Raw genomic sequence first — 23,270 nt, 5'->3', positions numbered from 1 at the left:
GTGAATAATTTCATTTTGCTCTCATGAACTGTACTATGGAGCAAGGAACTAAAGATGTCTACAAAACCTTAGGTTTGACCACTGGAAATCCTGTTCAGGCAGCTCAGGCAGCCCAGTCTGACTTCTGAGTCAGCAGGCACAAGTGAAAACTTGTTCTTTGTAGGGAAACGAAGAGCCTAGAAAGAAAAGAAAGCTTGGCATTTTTCAGGAGGAAAAATGTTACGCTTAGTATTACAATCTACAGAGGGTTTTTTGATGTTTCTGAGAACATTCACTGTAAGTGAACAGTTTGATTGTCATGTGGGAGAGGAAGCATGCTTTAAAAGGTACTTTTATTAAGAAAATATAAATTATGCATATTTTATGGCTTTCTTTCTGTAGTTTGCTTTAGAAATAGGGTTCTCCTTTGAGTATGAAAATAATATCCTTCTCTTCTTTGTGAAAAAGTCTTTTCCTGTAATCTTGGCCTCAATTACATAATTGCTAGTTTGAATAGCCAGCCTCCACTTTTTGAAAGCCAAGTCTCATTATGTATTGCATAAATCTCCACAAAGCTCAGAGATGCCTCTAACCTGCTGCTTTCTGACTCGGCTATAAAACTACCAGACAGGTTTAGCCACATCACTCAGGCTGCCACTTGATGAGAATATTAAACTAAGTCCACTGTTCCCAATCAGCCAGCTTGTCTCACCTCTTGCTGGGAACCATCAAAACATGACAAATGGTGATACATCCTTCAGAACTGGTGTTTGATGTAACACATTAAAGGTTAACCCATGCATTTGAAGATGTTGATGATGTTGATGATGAGTAACATAGAGACTAATAATCTGACTGCATTTGGTACTTTTCTCTATTAGATACTTCCCACGTATTTAGGATAACTAAAATATTATTAAAATAAATGCACTGTTCCAGGTAGTGCAACTTTTTGAAATGATGAGCTATCTATTTCTATTATGTCCAAGTGCTTTTAGGTATCATTTGGCATGGCACGAATTGTACAATTATTACTGGTACTGCAAAAAGTTTCTTTTTTCTACATTTGGTCAATCCCTCTTTGAAGGCCTTTATATTTCCCTATTTTTTCTAGTTCTACCTCAATGTCCCTTCTTCATCTATATGTGTTTGTAATTACACTCGTATTGTGGTTATTAAGAACCACACAACTATTTTCACTGAAATGTAACTTATTTAGAATATAAACAAAAGAAAAAGAGCATGTATCCCCAAATGTTAACTCTAAAAGTATGGCAGCAGACAAACAAAACAGGTTTTCTAGTTAACTTGGGATGGAATCAGTAAAATAGTTGTATATGCCTAGGCTTCAATAGTCACCTCACATTTGAATCACATGCATATCAATCAAAATAATGGATACCAATTTAATAATTTTACATTCAGGGAAAAGCTAACTATATACTCTTATGCATGAAGACTGTCTACCTGTCCCAAAACTTCACAGGCATACGATTTTTCCAACCAAAATACAGGGAACAGAGCGTCTGATGAGAATTGGATGGCTGCCACCAGCTTGTTGATGTCTTGGTGAGACCTGACATCCGATATGGGAACTCGCTGTTGGAGATCCTGCAGTCACAGTAGAGAAGACTGGTTGAAGGAGGAGGCGGTGGTGGCTGCTTTCACTGCCCAAGCAGCCACTTGGTGACCCCTTTGTAGGGTGATATCCGCCTTCTTGTCTTCCTGCTTCAGTGCATCCTCTGGTTCCCCTGGCATGTTCGTAGGCGTATGCAGGGTCTTGACAGGTGTATTGATGGAGGGTTGCGACAGCGCCTGGGCCATGTCCTTATCCACATTAAAGAACATCTTGTCTGTGGATATAGGCAAGGGTCCTGCCATGGGAGATGCCCATTTACACTTGACCAAGTCCAGAAAGTACATGGGTATGGGCACCGTGTCAACCTCGATGGCCTGCTCCTCGAAGATGGTCTCTGCCGAGAAACCCTGGGGCTGAGGTGGTGCTTCTGTTGTTCTGTTGCCGAGTTTGGTGGCTGTCTTGGGCTTGAACAGAAGTGATTTGTACAAGGAAGGCTGTAATAATCCGGAAAAGGTTGGTTTGGGAGGTGGCATGCCTTCATCTTCAGAGAGTTTGTCCTCTGTGATTTCGCCCTCCTCTGATTCCAAGTCACTGTCCTCCTGGGATGAGCCCGGGGAACTTGGAGGGTCCTCCCCCTGGGTCTCCAGCCCTTCTGGTACCATAGGCAAGGGTGCTGCCTGTGGTTGTCTCTGTGGTTGTTGAAAGGCCGCTGCCATGCACTGCTGGAAGACCTGTATTATAATGTCCTGGAAGTTGGGTACCTCTATGGAGGGTAGCTGGTTGGTATCCATGCCACCGGTGCAGAGGAGAGGGCTTCTGGCGAAGGCCCCATGGACGGAAGTTGCCCCAATGATGGGGGTGATTGCGACCCTTGTGCAGAACCCCAGAGGCTCGAGGTGTCAATGGGGATACTTCCTTGTAAGGCTGGGTCTCCCTCTGTGGCCTTGCTGGGTGAGGAAATCTCTGGGGCCCTCACCTCTGTTCCCAGCCCCGAGCTGGTGCCTTGGCTGCCTGCCTTCTTGCAGAGTCGCTCCAAAGCCCCTATGCCTCTGCCTTTCAAATTTAGAAGTGGGCTTGGGACGGCTTGGGGCCACCTTCAGCCTCTAATTTCATCCTGGGGGGAATGTGCCTCTTCTTGGCTTTTGCCTTGGCACCCCCCCCTTCTGGGCAGCCTCAGGGGTGGTCACTGACCTGGATTGCTCCTCTGTCCCTCCAGAGGGGCTGCTGGAGATCGTTGGGAGGGCCAGGATCCTGCCAGCATCCTCAGAGGTACTGGGGGGGCGCCATCTTTGATCACGTGGTCCCCTCTGGGTTCAAAATGGCGCTTCGCGCCAAAGAAGAAAGGGTGCTGCCTTTGAAATTGCGATTGCAAGCAGCTGGTGCTCCAAGGAGCTGCCGCATGCCCTTGCAGCCAGGATTCCTCTCTCCTGCCTCCACTGCGATGCTGGCTGGCTCTGCTTGTGGTCTCTTCCCTGCCAGGCCACATGGAAGCGGCGCGGGCACTCCGCGGTGTTTGAAAAAGCCGTGGTTCGATGCTTGACCCCTGAGTGGAGCGCTCCGGCACTGGTAGAGCCTTCTAGGCAAGGCTCACCTTCAGTAAGGCTCATGCCCTCACTTTTCGGCTTGCCCGGTCACTGGTCCTCACTGAGTGTCCCTGGACTTGCTCAGTGACCTGGGCAGCACGCCGTTCCTGAGCAGTAGTGGTGAGTGCTTCTGACTCACACCAGCAGAAGGATAATTTTTGAGTTTTTCTTGGTCTTTTTCTTTTTCCAGGAGATCCAGGATGGTCCAACCGTCCAGTTGGGGACTGAGTTGATAACTGGATGGGACCTGGTGACCAGGGCGTGACCCAAAGAGCTTATCTGACTCAGTCCAATCAACGAGAGGACAAGGTCAAACCCACCCTGGATACTCCTCCCCTCACTATGGAAAAATCTAGTGCTCATGAGTTCATTTTGGCAGCCATGAGTTAGGAACAAGCATGCTAAAGTCAATTTAGATGTTATGGCCTTCAAAAATTGAGGTTGGCAAAAACCCAGGCCAGTGACAAATATATGTAATAAGATAGGAAAAAAGAATATATCATTTAAAAAATATGAAATATTTCTATTCAAGGTGGTTCAATGCACATGCAAATAAATGTAACTTGGCTGATAAATCATATAATTCATTGAATACATTTGTTTCCACTGGGGATTCAGCCAATGCCATCATGTAGAAACTAGAATGTTTATTGCAGCTATAGTCTTAAAATTGTATCTGTTTCACCATGCCACCCTGAAGTAAGATAAAATGATCAATCAAAATTACACAAAGATAAAAAGTCTAGAGTTAAAAGGAAGATAAAGTAACACCTCATTTTCTGTTATCATAGGAAACAGACATATGGTGTCTGGAAAGCCTTATCTATACAACGCTAATATAGATATATTGCATCTTTCACAACATAACTAAAACTATCTTTTGTTTTCCTCAAGAACTTCAGAAGTTAAATGAATTATTCTAGCAGATATCTCAAGCCAGTATCTTTCTCAGAATGTATCTTTTTTTTAAAACCAACCAACTGAAACCATCAAATCAAGGCTGATCAGTTTTCAACCCTCCCTCCCTTTCCTTTCCCAGTGTACGTACACACACACACACACACACACACGCAGCTTGCTCACTTGAAATTCCATTCACGTCCCATTCTTTGCTTGAATGCTTTGGTATCTGAGCATCACAAGACCACAAGAAAATTTAATGCATCTACCATCGGAACAGTGTAATTAAAGATAAGAAATACTGTAGCTAAAAAAGATCCCATTCTTCTCCAGATCGGTATTTTATGGTATAAGCACAGCGTATATACTTAGATAGAAATCTCAATAAACTCAGCAGGATTTAAGTACATAGTAAGAGAAAGACTTAGCCCGTCACAATACTGTATACTTATTTTCTTCATTATTTTGAAGCATTATACCTGTGCAAATCCCAATTTACCCTCATGGTTTCAACCTGGCCTTGCACAGGAAATCTTCCAGCTAAATTGATATAAAAAATCCTCTCAATGAAGTACAGTGAATAGAGCTTCTAGAAGGCTGTAGCCGAAAGACTGACCAGTTAGTTTAAGCCATTAAATTAATATAAATTGTATATGTACGTGTGTGTGTGTGTGTATGTGTGAATATATGTATGTGTGTGTGCGTACACACACCCACACACCAACTTTCGTGAACGTACCTAAGTAGAATACCACATTTAATTACCAGAAAAAAGCAAAATGTTTTAATAAAAGTACATAAGTAGCGTTCTGCTGGATTTCACTCATGGACCTGGTAGCCCAGCAGTCTGTTTTTCACAGTGGCTGACTAAATACACAAGGAAGCTCACTTGTCTTTCATCAGATGATTAGATTATCTTGTCTTGGCATCTCAGGTAACAAGTAATGCTAGTGTTTTCATCTTCATGATTGAAATATAATAAGGATATTGAACATTAAAACACTACCAGGATTCTCCCAAGAGGTACCCCCTCCACAGGTTGCATATATTCCTAAATGAAATGTCAGAACCTTTTTAAATCATACCTTTTGAGTAAAAGGGAAGGCTCTATTCTAAAAAAGTAGGAGAAAATGTGTGGGATCGAGGCAAAACCATCTCTGAACATTCTTATTGTACTTAAAATCAAAGCAAACAAATTAAATATGATGGCCATGATTATTCCCCATGTATTTAATATTGTTTCAATTCTTTATATTAAAATATTACATCTCATTGATAACCTCTGAAGAGGCCCTTGAGACCTTCTCCAGGAGTGGTTCTAGGGTTTTAAGAGTAATTTAGCCCCCCACTTCCAAAGCATGAAATATCAGGCATTTTTAAACAATAATTTAGTTCTGTAAATGAAGCTGAAACAAAAGTATGCACAAATGTCTCATAACATTCACTGTAGTTAACTTAATGCAAATGGTATATTATAGTAACATTACACTGTCAATATATGCTTATGAATCATGAGCAAAAATATACATGTTGTTATCTCTATATCTAATGTATTAAATAGAAAAGAATTTCTAAAATATTAAAAGTGTGAAATAGATATACTACATATTGTAAAAAATCATGGTAGGCATATAGAGATAAGGCCTGGAAAAAACCCGGAAAAATTGGGAAAAAATTAGTCCATAACAGATAAATGTTGGTTTATTATATGAGTAAATGGAGATATATTTTAAATCTCATCTAACATCTACTGACATCTTTAGTAGTATTAATTCGTTAAAATAATCCATTATTTAGCAGTATATTATATTTTTGTCTTATATTCAATAGTTTTTATCTTCATTGAAACTCAGTGGCTATTTTTGTATTTTTCATTAATTTTTGGCTTTTCAATTCTAAAGTGCTGTCCATTTTAGGACAAGAGGATAATTGAAAAGTGTTAATGATTCTGTAACAATTTTTGACATAAAATTACAGAGTAGAAATCTTTGAAAGTTTTAATTAAAAATTTATTGATTGAGTATACACTAGTCAATGTTGACTCTTAGCAACCATAGAGTCAGACCTTCTCCAAAATGATCTGTCCCCAATCTGGCCCTTAATACAATACAATACAATACAATAGTAGAGTTGGAAGGGACCTTGGAGGTCTTCTAGTCCAACCCCCTGCCTAGGCAGGAAACCCTATACCGTTTCAGACAAATAGCTATCCAACATCTTCTTAAAGACTTCCAGTGTTGGGGCATTCACAACTTCTGGAGGCAAGCTGTTCCACTGTTTAATTGTTCTAACTGTCAGGAAATTTCTCCTCAGTTCTAAGTTGCTTCTCTCCTTGATTAGTTTCCACCCATTGCTTCTTGTTCTACCCTCAGGTGCCTTGGAGAATAGTTTGACTCCCTCTTCTTTGTGGCAACCCCTGAGATATTGGAACAATGCTATCATGTCTCCCCTAGTCCTTCTTTCTTTTAAGCTAAACATACCCAGTTCCTGCAATCCTGCAGATCCTCCAATGGTATGCCAATCACTGCTGCAAATGAGTTCATCTACTTTGCTGCTACTATAGTTGCCCTTGTCTTTCCTTGCACTTTTTCAAACATCAAGGCCTTTCCATAATCAACGAACTGCATAGTGATCTATTATCTATTGGGATTCTTTGACTTTTTCAATTAATCATGGTATTATGTTACAATAATGTATCTTGTTCTTTAGCTTTTTCTAAAACCAGCTTGAACATCTAGCATTTCCTTTTCTATGCAGTGCTCTAATCTCTGTTGGATGTTCCCAAGCATTATTTTGCTAGCATGTGAATTTAAGATTATTGTAAAATAATTTGTACACTGTGTTAATTCTCTCTATTTGGTATTCACATGTAGACTGACCTCTTCCAACCTACCGACCACTGTGTCAGCCTCCAGATTGGTTGGCAATTTGTTTTTGTTATTCTGCTTTAATTGACTTGGAACTTGCATCTGAACAGCCTATGATGCTTCACTGTGTTGGGGTTTCCCATGATGTTTCTTACATACTATATTTCTACAGTAATTTTGTCTTTTCCTGCATGGCAACTAGGTTTCCAAAAGTCTTTAATGTCATGTCAAATACAGGAGTATTTACCATTGCCTTCTCCCACACAGTATGAAAATATACTTTGCTGTTGTCATTAAAATGATTGTAGACCTTCAGCATCCTCTGATATTGCTGCTACCCAAGATATTTTTAGCTGGGAATCTGGAATGACCTTCACACCTTTGGTGATCCTGTTGGGAGAACCTCTTGGTGTCCACTTCTGGCATTCTTTGCTTTTTCCTGCCAGGAAACCTCCTGCATAATGAGACAGCCCAACAGGACTTGAGGAGTTTAAAATTTATAAGGCTATGCTATTTATCCATAGAACTTATGGGAGTTGTATTACAGCAGCAGCGATGACGCAATGATTCTCATTCTGGATCAATATGTAGTTTACCTGTGCTTCTTTCTCTCCTACAGCCAAGCTGCCACCTCAGTGAATTATTCACTGGACAGAAAAGGACGAAACGTATTATGGGGCTTTGAAACTTGAGACCCATCATTCTGTCTCCCAAATAAGAAATCTAACAATTCCCCAACCCCAAAGCATCTTCTATGGGTTTCAGGGGCTCTATATAAACTGCAGCCTTAGCTGTTCTACATCTTTAGAAATCTTAAGCAGGTATTTCTTCAATGCACATTTTAATTTCTATCTGTAGATTTGGAAGAAATCAATAGAATAGAATGACAGAGTTGGAAGGGACCTTGGATGTCTTCTAGTACAATCCCCCGCTCAGGCAGGAAACCCTATACTATTTCAGACAAATGCTTGTCCAATCTCTTCTTAAAAACTTCCAGTGTTGGAACATTCACAATTTCTGGAGGCAAGTTGTTCTCCGGATTAATTGTTCTAACTCTCAGGAAATTTCTTAGTTTTAGGTTGCTTTTCTCCTTTATTAGTGTCCATCCATTGCTTCTTTTAGCCTCCAGTCCACTAATCATCTTGATTGCTCTTCTCTGTACTCTTTCTAGAGTCTCAACATCTTTTTTACATTGTGGCTACTGGATGCAGTGTTCCAACTGTGGTCTTACCAAGGCATTATAAAGTGGCACTAACACTTCATGTGATCTTGATTCTACCCCTCTATTAATGCAGTCTGTAACTGTGTTGGCTTTTTTGGCTGCAGCACACTACTGACTGATATTTAAGTGATTAGGACTCCAAGATCTGTCTCACAATTACTACTATTGAGCCAGGTACCACCTATACCATTGTATTTGGCTTTTTTTGCCTAAATATAGAATGTTACTTTTTTCACCATTGAATTGCATTTTGTTAGATAGTACCCAATGTCAAGACCCTTCTGTGTCTTAAGCCTATCTTCTGGAGTGCTGGCTATTCCTGCCAGCTTGGTTCTAAAAAACAGCTCTACCACTTTTCATAGTGTGTGTAAATTCCTGAGCAATGCATGCTTGTTGGTGAAAAGATAGAGTAAATGCTTCTGTCTCTCCCTTTTCTAAAATGAACCATTACAGTTTCTTTTAGTTTTTGTTAACTTTTATGGCATTAACCTTTTGAGCTGACAAGGACAGTTGCATTTCCATTAGGTGACTATATAAATGGGACACCCTGCCACTGTCTCCCTCTCTACCCTGTGATTCAGGCAAATCTAATTAAAAGAAGTAAGGTTTGTATGGAAACGGCGTTTGAGTTATTACCACCACAATGCTACCACAATAAAAGGTGATGGTAATTAAAAAAAGGAAGGAAGGAAGGAATCATATTGCTTAATAGTCCTTGCCTTTCACAATAGCTCAAAGATGACCAAGTTGAAATGCATTTTTCTCACTCAGTCTCTAATTCTAAGAATTTTGCATTTCTAATATATGAAAAAGGAAACTTTAGAAAGGGCAAAGATTGTGACAACCAATTGTGCACAGCTTTTGTTTCTTGTCACATCAATTCAGCTTAGTTCTGTAACCTAATATGAGGGAACAAATTATACTGAATAGTTAGGCTAAGACCTATCAAGCTGATATTTAATTGCGCCAAAGCAACTGGGTGGAATAATGTCATTGTTTATTTTATACATCTCAAGTTAAAAAAAATCAAAATATTAGAACCTAACCAATCCTTAGAGCAAACATCTCAAAACTATGACAGTAAACAGAGTTTCTCTATACAGGAAAGTGTATCTTTGAATATCAGAAACTGTGCATTTTACAAAACATTTTACAAAGCTGTTTAAGTCTGATTTTTATTTATTTTTCAATGTTCAAAAATTAGGCTAATGCCACTCGGAATGACGCTGAGTGGCTTAACATAAAAAGAGAGGGAAGAAATCCACTCAAAGAATAGGTCATCTGGCGAGAACCACTGCCAACTCTCTCTCCAACCATAGAGATAAAAACTGACAAAAGGATCCCTCCCAATCACCCTAATCAAAGGCATGTGGGGAGAAAGTGTCATGCTATTTGTGCTATTTTGAAGGTCAGTAAGGCAAAGTTCATGTACATCTCCAAGGGGATGCAGAGGACAGGTGCCATAATAGCCTCTCAACTCTTACTTAGGGGATCCACAAGCAACATAAATTCTTCCGGTAGCTTGAAACATTATAGTAGACATTTAGTGCTGGCCTTGCTCAGCACTTATATCTTATCTGTGACTAGAGCTAGTGATTGTGATTCTTTCTTGCCTTCCTCCACGGTTTCTGACTTAATATATTTTCTGCATTCATATAATACATTAAATTATAAATTAATGAAACAGGCTTATCTGCATAATACAGTGAATTGAAAATAATTCCAAATGTTATATTTAAAGAATCTTCACGTTTGTGCAAATGTATCCATGAAAAGCATCTTCACATAGGGATGAGCGCTAGTTAAAAATCATGTTAACTTGGTTTGAAGATCTGAACTCTTGTTTTCAGTCATTTTATTTGAAAACAGGTAAATCTTTTTGTGATAGTTGGGGTTTTTTTGTTTGTTTTTGCAACACTGAAGCTGATTAGCAATCTTTCTTCCATTGGTGTAATCTTTCTTTGCCTCCCACCTTTGGACTGAAGTAAGCCATTCTGTTTCAACACAACCACTCAAAAAATAAGGATAGAAATAAAAAATATAACACAAAGCAACTGCTCAGCATTTGCAGGATGACTCTCTTATCAAAGAGAAGACCAATGGTACTCCTATTTCACTTCTCCTTAGCCACAAGTGGAAGGAAGTATAAAGTCATATTATTAGTGAAAACTCATGATCAAGCATAGTTTTATTTTAAAGTAGAATTCATGGATCCTGTGTTATTGCTTAGAATGTATCTGCCTCTTTCCCCCATCTTACCATGCAATCATGGTCAAGGAAAATAAAGATATTGATTGACAAACTACTGATATTGCAATAATGTTGGCATGGCCATCATGTTCTTTTTTATTATTCTTTTTTCCCTCAGACCAACAAAGCTTCCCTCTACAACAGCATGGGTACATTAGGAAAAATGTTTAAAATTTATTATATTTCCTTTTTTCAGTGAGCCAAGAGGTGCAGAAATTTTGGGTTCTTTCTGATTCATAGCAGCCCGGGATCAGATAACAGCAGAACACACATTTTGTATCTTCTTATGGGACTATTGTAAGGACCACTGGCAAATTCATGATGATTTCAGCTTTTCAAACCACACTGAGTGGCAGGTCATTTGCAAACACTTTGGAGAATTGGGAAGTGATAGTGTGAAAATGCCTGAAAATGCCTAAAATCTTCTGTGAACCCAGCCATGCAGATAAAACAAAGTACAACTATTTCTAAGCCTAGAAGAAAGCGGACATCAAATATGGAACGTTTCAATATTCCAATTTTCTGCCAATACAAATCTTCACTGTAGTTACTTTCTTATCACTAATCCATTTGTGCATTTTGAAACCTGCAAGGGAAAATTAGCAGGTGGCACAATGGTAAAGAAACTACGGTATTTCGCCTATTATTATTTCTGGAAACAAAACCTATTGGGGACTATTTTAAAGTTTACTTTCTTGTATCTGATGGCTGCTTCTGTTTGCTCTTGTTTTTTTTTTTTAATTTGAAGCAGCCCTACAGATGGAATATCCAGGCAGCCTGGACACTGTTGGATGGATGGCTGTACAACGAAAGACCAAACTCTCACAAATATCCATTGGCCATCTTGGAATTAAAACAAATTCAGGAGAATTTAGCAAATATATTCTTCTCATTTTGAAGGACAGGAGAAGAACGAAGAGCACTTTATAATTTGACACCAACCAAATTGAACCGGCAAAAAACACTCTCAGGTTGAAGAACTCTAGATGTTTTGAACCAAAACCTCTTCACAAAGAATATACAATGACTAGTTGGGGGATTATAGTTTTAAATCAACACATTTGGTAATACCCCAGCTAAAGAAAACTGTCTTAAAATTCCTCTACACAGCTCTAGTCAGAAGAAAGTGAGTGGCCATTGTAAGCCATTTAGTGCACAGCTAGTCAATTTTCTTTCTGGTTTTTTTTGCAGAGATGACGCAGAAATCCACAGCTAGAAATCCAGGAGACACCTGTGCAGATTAAGGGTTTTGCAAGGAGTGAGTCACAGGAACCTAAAACATCTGAGGTTGCCATGAAGCTTGACATTACATGTCCAGACAAAAAAACTAGTTACAAAAGGAGCTGGCACCTAAAGGTTCGCCTCAAGTACTTGCAGGATCCTGGGAAGGCCAATTCTCCTGCACTCCCAGGCTATTTCAAATATAGTTCCTGAAAGAAAACTGCAATCAGAAGGCAACTGTATTATTTATGGTCAAAGCATAACATCCCTACTTCTGTAAACAGGGCAGACCACACTGCTGGTATCATGCAGATGGTTTACGAAACTGCTGGTTGCTTCCAAAGAATCTTGTCTTATAAGACCAAGAGTACTGATTTATATAACCACTATCAGTCCTCTATAAAGAATGCTACTTTCTAATATATGAATACAATATAAGAGAGGCCTTAAGGTGGTTCTGCCCCTATTCCCCCCCCCCCACACACTTGGTCAAATACAGGTAGTCCTCCACTTACAACCACAGCTGGGACCAGATGTTTCATTGCTAAACAAAATGCTTGCTATTTGCATCACACCCTATTTTACATCTTTTTTTTTGCCACAGCTATTAAGTAAAACACAGCAGTTAGGTGGATTATGTGGTCATTAAGGAAATCTTATTTCCCCTGTTGCCTTTGCTTGTTTGAAGCCACCCGAGAAGGTCGCAAGTGGTGATCACATGAACAAAATACATGTCGGTCGACAAATGCTCAAATTTTGATCATGTGAGCCTGGGGATGCTGTGGCAGTCATAAGTGTGAGGACTGGTTGTAAGTCACCTTTTTCAGCACCATTGTGATTTTGAACACTCACTAAATGAATGGTTGCAAGTCCAAGTATTACCTTATTTAATCCAGAGACACTAAAGTCAGTTGTGGCTTTAGCGGGTTCTCTATTAATCAAACTTGGATGGAAATATAGTTCCCAAAAGTTACAGGGCAAGCCAATATACCAATTGTAAGTGCTAATGCTTCACATTTCCATGAGGAATTAGTATACTGTAGTGGATAAGGTGCTGGACTAGCAGGGAGACTCAATTCTTGTCCACCTTCAGCCATGGAGGCTCACTGGATTAATTTGTACCAGTTATTCACAAGTCAGTCCAGTCAATCTTACAGATTTGATGTTGCTATAGGGAAACACTACAAATGCTGGCATTAAGCTCCTGAATGAAAGCCAAGATAAAAATCAGTTACTCAATTAAACAAACAAAACAAAACAAACACTCGTCCCTAGTTTTGAAGACTATATCAAGTCTTGGGCAGCCTTAACCAGCCATAAACTAAAAGATTCCTAAATTCAGTCCTTGATGGAGGCACCTTCCTTTTCACAGACAAATTCCCCAATTTTCCTGGATGTGTGTTACATACCAAACCTGAAAAACAGGAAACCAGTCCTGTCTGGACAAGATCTATAGCAAGTTTGTAGGATATAACCTGGAAGCAAATAAAGATTTCAGTTCAAAAGTGGTTCCAGTTTGAATTACTATATTGAAGGGAAAATCCCAGAATTATTACTAACACCAGAAGATAGGCTGGAGCTTCACTTTCTCTGTGTTGAGAACTGGCATGGCACAATACTAAAAGAAGAGTAAACTACAAATTCCTTGACTGAATTTTTATCCAGTCTCAGGTTCACTAGTTATTCAGAGGTAAAGTATGATTCATTCTCTCTTACATCATTCTTATTCTAGAAATAGTACTGGCCATTTGATAAGGTTGACACAAAAACACTGAAATAACCACATCTGTTCATCCGAATATTTAAGAAACTGCATCTTATAAAAATATCAGTCAGAACAGTTTATCAAAGCTTTCATATATTTCTATAATTCACAACAAATTATTGTGAATTACTATATTACATGTTCCTCTAAAAACAAAATCATATGTAAACTTTGTTGACCTCCTTTCCAGCTTATTATATACTTCTTTTTTTAAAAATACAGTATTTAATTTGACTGTCTGAACCCTGTAAAAGCCATAAAAATAACCAGGTTCTTTTTGCTACACCAGCATGAGTTTAGATCCTTGTGTCCCAAATTACAAAGACAAGCTCCTTTAACATAAAGCCAAACAGTAAGAGGCTATTTAAAAAGGGGGGGGGGGGGGGAAGGCAATTAAAAGGACGAGGCAGCCTTCTCAAGGACAAGAACAGTCCTGCAACAGAATGTAGTTACAAGCAGGAAAGAAGAGGATATAACAAATTGCAGTGGAAAATTAATTACACAGATTAGCACAGATAAGGATGAGGCAGCATTCACCCAGGTCATGAAACTCATCTAGGGAGCATGTAGATGGGAGGAGATGATGAGATATACAAAGGTCGGAACAGACAAAAAAGTGTTCGACACCCAGCTGCAATGTGAGAGGGCCTCATTATGAATTCTAGATACCTCTGGGATCAAAATTTAATCCAAAATGCTTCCAGATTTGCCTATCTCCTGAAATGAAATAACCTTTTACCTGCAGATCTTATGGAAATGAAGGGCTGCAGCACTTCAGCTACAGTAGCTGGGAAGGATTTCCTTTCCTGGAAGCTGGTGGAGATTCCTCTGCTAGCAAATACAGAGACGAATAACTCCATCTGTCTGCTTTGTGAAGCACGCTGAGATGCTTACAAACATTTCTGGTGCTGTTCTCTGTACTTCCGAAGAGAGGAACATTTGGGGAGAAGAGATATTCAAAGGCTTAGCCTTAAACAGATTCCCGAGATGTTTTGCTCACAGATTTTCTGCCACAATGCATAATATTGTGTAATGGCTACTGAAGCCCCATCATATTTTAAGCATTTCATTAATAATAAATGTAGCAATTTTACATCTGGACTTTTAGCGAGAGGACTGTAATTCTTCCCTTTTCATGGATGTTCTATCTCCCTGAAGACTGAACAAAGATCCCATGACACAATCTAAGCTAATATCCCATTGTTGGCAGGGCTGGAGAAATGCATTAGAAGACTTTTTAAAGTGCTATATCCATTAAACTTTGCACCCTCAGGGGAAAAACTAAAAGCAAATCTGGAATAAAGTAAAGAGCATAAATTTAGCAAGAATAGGATTGCTGAACACATTTAGAGAGCTGAAGTCCAAGGAGATTTTTTTTTTGTCATCTTAACTAAAGATTAGTTGGCCACAAGAAGACAAATGAAAAATCAGTTTTATTGTTCTGCCCCACTGCTCAAGCTATTAAATAATCTTAACAAGACCATTGCCTAAGTGCTGTTGTGACATAATTAAACAGCAGGCTATCTAGCTATAGAGAAATCGATAGAGACATTAGCATCAATTTTTTTCCTTTTCTACGTTGCTTTTATTCTTGCTTTGTGCACACAATTATGTTTTGGGTGAATATTCTCTTGCAAATTTTATGCATTTAAATGTTACTACTTTTACTGAAATTAAAAAAAACTTTAGTTTGTTATACAGTAGTCACAGACAACTGTTCCAAGCTTAACTGCATGAGAGAAGAAAGGGGAGGATAGACAGACAGACAGACAGACAGACAAGACACTTTCATACATATATACATACATACATACATACATACATACATACATACATACATACATAATGTAGACAGATTAATATACGATAGATCGATAGATAGATCGATACATAGATCGATACATAGATAGATAGATAGATAGATAGATAGATAGATAGATAGATAGATAGATAGATAGAGTAGGTAGGTAGGTAGGTAGGTAGGTAGGTAGGTAGGTAGGTAGGTAATTTGCTTCTCCCATAAAGTAGAATATATGCACAGATACTTGCCCTAAAATTTGCTACCTTTCTCGGGGTTCCTTCCAACATTACAACTTCAGTTAAAGTGTACTGGGCATTAAACAACTACTGAAAAAAGGTCCAGTTACAGCTTCTGATGTTGGCTTCATAGGAACTAAACACATTAAAAGAGATGGTAATACTAGAGAAAATTTCACCAGTATCAAAATTCTATTTGTAACCACAGGATGGAAAGAAAACCCATGTATATTCTTCATTCCTTCTAAGAAATTTAATAAAGAAGGCCATTAAAAAGAGAGAGAAGCACAATAAGCGATTATAAAGTGAAATGTCTGAAAATGCCATTTAAATGTGTGACTCTCAAATAACACATATAGTGAAGTGAATGCGATGTACAGATTTGTCTCCCAGCAAGCTCTAAACTGTTCCATTGAAATAGTTTCTTTTTTTTTCATATAAAAATAAGCATGATAAGGAATCTCAAAAAACAGCACGTTGAAAAGATCTTGAGATCTTACGTCAATATTGTATGTTTTGGAAATTAGTGTTTTATGTATAGAATGATTTATATGCAGTCTAAGCCAGCAAATTTGCTCCACCTCACCTTTCCACTGTTATAACCCTAAGGAATTTTAGAAGTGTCTTCAAATATGGAGAAGAATGATGCACATAAGATTAAGGGACTGTCAAGAATTTAAATCACCCAAGAAGATATGCAATGATCCAGTATCTGAAACTGCCTTTTGGCTTTATTTACTACTATCATGATGGACTATAGATGTGAATGTTAATTCTATCCCTTAAAAAAAAATCTTTAAATCCATCATGATTCACTAACATTCTGAAGTGTTGCTCTTCCTTTACATGAATGAATGAATTCAGGTTTGCTTACATTTTTTTTAACTGTTGATAAAAACAGGCCAGTGAGGTTGTATTATGTTGTTCCCTCTTTTATTTAACGGGACATTCCCTTTCAAGAAAACTGTAGAAGATAGCGAGACAGGTGTCTACATACGGTCTCATCTTTCACAGAACACGAGAAATTTCTATCTGTAAACATGGAGCAGCTTGAGCTCCATTGTATCTTCACCACTTCTCCTTCCAGACACTTTGATCAAATATGAAAGATTAACTGAATAAATAGGTTTTCAATAAAATAGCACAATTCTAAATATTTTCTTTATAGGTTGTTTAATATTCCTTTCTAATGATCCTGCAGTGTAGAACTGATTACACTGCCATGAACAATGTTAATTACAAAATGTTGTGCTTAACAGAAGTTTCCTAGTTTTTGCATCTTAAGAAAACTAGATGTACATATTGACAGGGCAGCTACAAGAGACCACGGAATCTACTGAAAAGAACAACCCGACACATCAAAACAATACTTGTAAATCTAGAAATTCCCATATCAAGTTAGCTATTAAAACTGCAGAAAAAAAGAACATGTACAAGGAAGTAGAATTCTCAGGTTCAAAGCATCCCTGCTTAAGGCAATTGGAACAGCACCATAAAACACAAAACCATTCAAACCCTTTAATTTTTAAAATGAGCAATACCTATTGAATTAATAGAAATGGGTTTTTTTCTTTCTTTTAAATTTTTTTTAGGGATCCCTGGAAATTGATCTGTTCCTAAGCACTTACCCTCTTGTAGTAATGGCAAAGGGTCTCATTCTAGAAGGGCAGCTAATCCTAATTTAGTTTTCCAAACAGGGTAAGGTTGATGGTGCTCTAGAGATGTTAAGGATCCAATTGAAATTTCTTTGCCGTGTCTCGGTCAATAAAATTTTAACAAATCATTTGTTCTGGGGAGTTAATGCTCAGGGGCACGACATTATAAGCCCAGAATCTATGCCTGCCCTTTGGGGAATATGTGTACTTTTAATCTTTTAGTGGAAAGTGCAATCGCTCATCAATTACCATGGATTTTTAGAAATGGTTATGCCTTTACACCAAAGAGCCCTACAGCCCTGTATATAAATCAGCTGTGCAGCCAACTTGCCTAAACCTCATAAAATGGCAACAAATTTACAGCTGTTGTCTTGTCTGACATGGTTGTTAATGTACATCATGATTAGCAATGCATCTCTTATGGCTTTTCTTACATTGTGTTTATTATGAATTTCTTATTCAGAGTGATAATTAACTTTTGAAGAACAGAAGTTCAAGTCATTAAGTGTCATTATCTATAGCGAATGAAAAGACTCTCTGCATTAGACTTAAAAAAAATAAGAACTTATTTGTGGCATCTTAAAAACCACCAAACAATTAAGACTGCATATATTCACACATACACCATATAGCAAATGCAAAATAAAGACTCCTGAATGGAAGAAAATGGAAGTATTACTTAGAAACATACCTTGAAACTCTCCGGATTAATAGGAAAAGCAAAATGAGCATATTGATGTTTGAGAATAATAATTTAATTCACATAAACACTAAACATAGAAGATGCATCAGCCTGAAATCCTGCTCTTAGCTAACCCTACTAAAAGGACAGTTGTAGGGAAATAGGACTGATAGAAATGTGGCTTCTACAGCCCTATAAATGCTCCTTGTGACCTCCTTACCTGTCATGATCCTCTGAGCTTCATATGGCTCCATATAGCCAGTGTTTTCTCCTTTGCCCGTTTTATTGACTTCACTCTTGGCATCAAATGGGTCAGAATAGTCATCAGCTATTAAAACCTGAAACAGAGGAAAAAGGTAGACTCTTAGCTTTTGGGTACTATTTTTAAACAGCTCCTTTCAAGTTATTTAAAACACTTCAAAGCTTCACAGATTCAAAGTCGTTCTTTTCCATGATGCAGCTGTCCATTCAAACTTTAAATAGTTTCCCAGAATGTTTAAGTGGTCCTACTGCACCTCCATTAGTACGTACTCCACTGGCAGACAGGAGATCAATTTCTTTGTAGAGTCATCAGTTGTGGAAAAGGGTTTTAATAGTGATGCTTCTAAGCTCTATACCAGGACAATCTCAACCTTTTGGGAGCCAAGGACAAGTTGCATAGGTTTTTCCATGGACCAGGGTGGTTGTGGTTTCGTGCAGTGCTTGGATCCTGTGTGTGCATGAATGGTACTTTGCTCGCTTGTGCAACTTGGTTACTGGCAGGCTATCGACTGGTACTGGTCCGCAGCCTGGGCATTGGGTCCTCTGCTAAGTCCTCTGCTACACTATGTTCCTAATAAGGGTTGTCCTCGGCTTACAACTGTTTCCTTAATGACCATTCACATTTATAATGCCCACAAAACCAGAATGTTATGGTAAGTGTAGAACTCCCAGCTATGGTAAACGATTGCACCCGATGGTCATGTGACATATGACACTTGGCAATAGGTTACATTGTGATCATGTGACCGTGATTCATGATCAGTTTTATGCTGGTTCCCAGCATTTTTTTTTGGCCGGTTTCTAGTGAAAACAGCCCATTCAAATGAATAAATTCACACTTACGACTGCTACCATTTGCTTAATGACTGTGACACTTGCTTAAGACCCATGGTATTTGCTTAAGAATCACAGCAAAAAAAAAAAAAGGTCTTAAAAATCGCTTCTGGTCATGTGGATGCCTCAACTTACAACCAATTTCCAGTTCCAATTGCAGTCATAAGTCAAGGACTACCTGTAGATATTCGGCAAGTCCTATTTGGACACTTCCACAGAGCTATGAAACATTTTGCTCTGTTTTTGGCTGAGCACAACACCCCTTAAGAAATTTGCTAGCTGTATAGGTGTGTCATAAAAAGCTACCTATGGTTGAATAAAATTAATTAATCCCACGTCTTTATTTTATTGTCTTTAAAATAATAAAAGTCTGTTGATTTAGGCCAAGTTTAAATAATAATAATAATAATTTTTATTTGTTAGCCGCAACCCTCTCCCGAAGGACTCGGGGGCGGCGTACAATCAAAACAAATAAAATACAAATAAAGACAAACATACATAAGAACAAAGACATATACATATACAGTTTAATGTCCTGCTCCCTTAGCATTACAGAAAGAAAAGAAGACCCACACAACTAGAAATGAGGACAAATGGAGAAGGGGACATACAAACTGATCTACTTTTTTACAAAAGCAAAAAAATAATAATCTCCAAGTGAGGGGAGCGAAGAAAGAAAGAGAAAGGGGGGAGGGGGAGGGGGAAGGAAAGGGAGAGAGAGAGAGAGAGAGAGACAGACAGACAGATAGATATGGAAGAAAATGATTTTACCCCTAATGGCTGATCTCTTCCTCCAGAGGCTCCCCTAACAAAAACATTTCAATAGGCTGCTATGAGAGATGAAATCACTCCAGCATCCAAGACTGGTTTTTCAACCCTTACATTTTTCCAACAAATATTTATTTTCAATATGTGAGTGGAATTTCTCAACGGTAAAATTTTTGTTGTTGTATTTGATAAAAATGTATCTTTTGACAGAATCAGCTAGTGATCATAGATTGAAAGCGTTGGATTGAAGTTGGAATCAGGAAATAAATTAAATAATGCAAATCTAGGCTGTTGATGGATGAGGGAAAGAAAGAAGCAGGCAACAATACACGAAAGCTACTTTTGTGAAAACAATCTAAATTTAAAAATAAGATATTAAAAACGATAATATTTTATTTTAAAGCTATGTCTGCTGGAGGGAGGAGATATCCTCCCTTTGCCAAATGTCCGGTATCCCTAAAATCACTGCAAAACTTCAGATTTAAAGCATCTTCAATAAATGATTGTCCAACCTCTGTTTGAATATATAAAATGAAAAAAACTCCACAACTTCTCTGGCAATACTGGTAGGTTCCACTCCTCTTACTATTATACATTTTTTTCCTAATCACCAACCAGAACATGTGTTTCTGAAAAAAAAAACCTATCCGTTTGGGTTAAAAAGAAAGAAAGATCTTGATCTTCTCCTGTGTGATATCCTTTCTGATATTTGAAAATTGTTACTATAACTGTCTGTGGGGTTCTCTTCTTGGAGATAAATAATCTTAGCTCCTTTAATCTCTCTTTTTAAGATTGACTTTTAAGATCCCAATCATTAAGGTTGCCCTTCTCTGAATCTGAAACAATTTGTCTGAATCGTACTTAAAGCGTAGAATAGGAAGTAGCACTTGACCAACAACAACAAAAAAGTGAATGTAATTATTTCCTTTGATTTAGAAATTATGCTTCTGTTGATGCCATCTAAAATGGCATTTGCCTTTTTTGGAGGAATATGTTTATATTCACTTTAGTATCAACTACTATTCCACGTTCTTTTTTATAAATATATTATATTCCATCTATCTCCTCATGTAACACATCAATACAAATGTTGAAGAGTGCAAGACAGAATTGGGATTTCTCTCTCATTACTCTCCTTTTCTAAATAACCACTGTGCCCTCTGAGCACAATTATTTATTTGTATTCTGCATTTATTATTTTTACAAACAATCTGAGGCGGTGATCATATCCACCACATCTTCCTCCTCACAACAGCAACCCTGTGAGATGAGTTGGGTTGTGAGAGAGTAACTGGCCCCAAATCAACCAGCTGGCTTTCTTGGCTAAGGCAAGACTTGAACTCACGATTTCCTCCTTTCTAAGACTGGTGCTTTAGCCACTTAATTATCATGTCATCCAGTCCAGAGCATAAACTGGCTTCTCCATAAGAATATCAAGATACACTTTATGTATTACAAGTAATTCTCAATTTATGATCAAACTGGAACTGGAACTTCTGTTGCCTGGTGAAGTGGTCATTAAGTGAGTCACACTCAATTTTATGACCTTTTTGTTGCAATTGTTAAAGCAAATAATAGTCTTTAAATGAATCACTTAGTCATTAAGCAAATTTGGCTGGTTTTTGCTTGTCAGACGTCACAAATGGTAATCACATGACCCCAGAATTGTCAAAAATACATAATACTGCTCAAATTTAGATCACATTGACTATGGCAACGCCACAATGATTATAGGTGCGAGAACTGGTTGCAAGTCACTCTTTTGAGCACTGCCATATGTCTGAATGATCACTAAATGCATAGTTGTAAGTTGAGAGTTACCTATACAGAATTTAGAAGCTTTTGAAATATTTTATGTGCTTGTTTGAGCTGTCTAAAGTAATTTACTAGATTTAGGATCTGTTTACTTTTTTAATATGTTTCTCCATTTTTAGTAATAAAGCCAGAAACAAACCTTACTGAATTCTAATTATTATTGCTTCTTAAATATTTTTAGATGGCCTCTAAAATATCATTTAACTGTACATTAAAAGTTCTAATCAAGCTTAGTATTTTATTTAAGTAATAAATTGGAGCCCCGGAATTCTTCATATTATTGCCCATCGGGTATACTTACTATTTTTATGAATTGTCAATACATTTGTTTACATGTTAATCTAAGATAATGATTTTTAACAGTGTTCTATAGTGAATCTGGCAAAATAATTGAGAGATATGATTTGCAAGTGATCTAAAACGTTTTTTAACTCTAAATTATTCTATAGTAGCAACAAAAAGACATTCCTCTTCATTTTTTTCATTGTTAAAGACTTTGATCTCAGATATGAATTTGTATATTTAAGCCTTTCCAGTATCAGATTAATGGGACGCAACATGAATTCACTTGCCTGTGCTACCACTGTGTAGCTGGCTTTCCCAGACCCTAGGCATTAGTTTACATCAGATTTGAGGTAACAGGCTGGATGTTTGCCTACATTTCTTCTAGATAATTTCCTCTGAAGACCAATAATTATAACAACGCTCTGCAACTATCTGCTTTATACCCATCACACAGTAAGGCAAGTACACTATAAAGCAGGTCTACTTATGTTCCACATGAGCTGTCCTGTAGCTTACCCAGAATTCCCTATAGTGTACAATGGCATTGAAAAAGATAAACTAGATCCCCCTAACAGACAGGGAGAGAATTCCGGAAAAAGAGAATTCTAGGTAAGCACTGGCTATAGGAATCTAGCTCCGAAAGGACATTTCTTTCTTTCAGTAGCATGGCCAATTGTCATATATGAAGGGAGAGTGCAGATTAACAGGAAACAAGAAGTGGCTACAGCTGAGCTAGAGAGGCCTTTGTGTGATTAAGCAAAGCAGCTCTTAACATCCTAATATTCTTCAGAGCCCCTGCCAACTCCTCCCTACTCTTACAGGATGACAATTTCCAGAGTAATTATTGTTTCATCTTTAGGGTTGGGTGTTTTTTTTTTTGTTATTTTGGACCACTCAAGTGTAAGCCAACTCTGTCCCTCATTTGACATGTAATTTAAGCTGTATTCAAGAGGTTCATTAAATGCAAATTGCTAAAGATGACAAGTGCAAAATGAGGGGGATGCCCCCTTCTTTCTCTTTTTTTCTTTCTCTCTCTTTCTCCCCCCCCACCTCCTCCATTCCCCCCCCCCCACTAAGCATTTGTAATGACTGGCTGATTATTGCCACTTTAACAGTTCACTTAAAGAAAGACCGTCTGCTCTGCTCTCGCTATCTCCTGTCTATGTGGGTCCAAACTGTAATCAGCAGTGCTGTCAGAGCTGTGTCAAAGGCCTGGTGCTTAGCTCAAAGACAACAGTGTGCATCAGGCAAGAGTAATTTCCCCCCTTAACAACAGCAGGTTTTATCTGCTGAGGCCCTGCAGCTGAAAACGCCATCCATTTACTTCCCTGATTGGCTGCTGATAGATAAGTATCTTGGGTGCTCTCCTGTGCGCCCCCTCCCACAGGGGTGACACCGTAATAGCTGCCTTTCTTGGGGTGATTAGGAAGTCTAAAATGAGGGATGCATTTTTTAAAAAAAATCATTCAGCTTTCATATTTGCCAAAAGGGGGGGGGGAAAGGATGAGTAAATTAAACTTATAAAAAAAACCCTGTCAAACAGGCTAGTGTTAAATGCTGGTTTTGT

General features: G+C 38.1%; 1 protein-coding gene across 1 annotated transcript in view; it reads right to left on the bottom strand.

Annotated features, from left to right (window-relative positions):
• SHB (SH2 domain containing adaptor protein B) overlaps positions 1-23,270 on the bottom strand; it is a 143,612-nt gene that overhangs the window by 71,005 nt on the left and 49,337 nt on the right. Inside the window, exon 2 of the mRNA XM_081941304.1 lies at positions 17,961-18,078. Within this exon, the coding sequence (XP_081797430.1) occupies positions 17,961-18,078 (118 nt within the window). The remainder of the gene's footprint in view (positions 1-17,960; positions 18,079-23,270) is intronic.

Source organism: Natrix helvetica (assembly GCF_964273705.1).
Source record: "Natrix helvetica genome assembly, chromosome: 2".
In the NCBI taxonomy this organism is placed as follows: Eukaryota; Metazoa; Chordata; class Lepidosauria; order Squamata; family Natricidae; genus Natrix; species Natrix helvetica.
The sequence above is the reverse complement of the archived record's forward strand: the minus strand, read 5'-3'. Positions and strand labels throughout refer to the sequence as shown.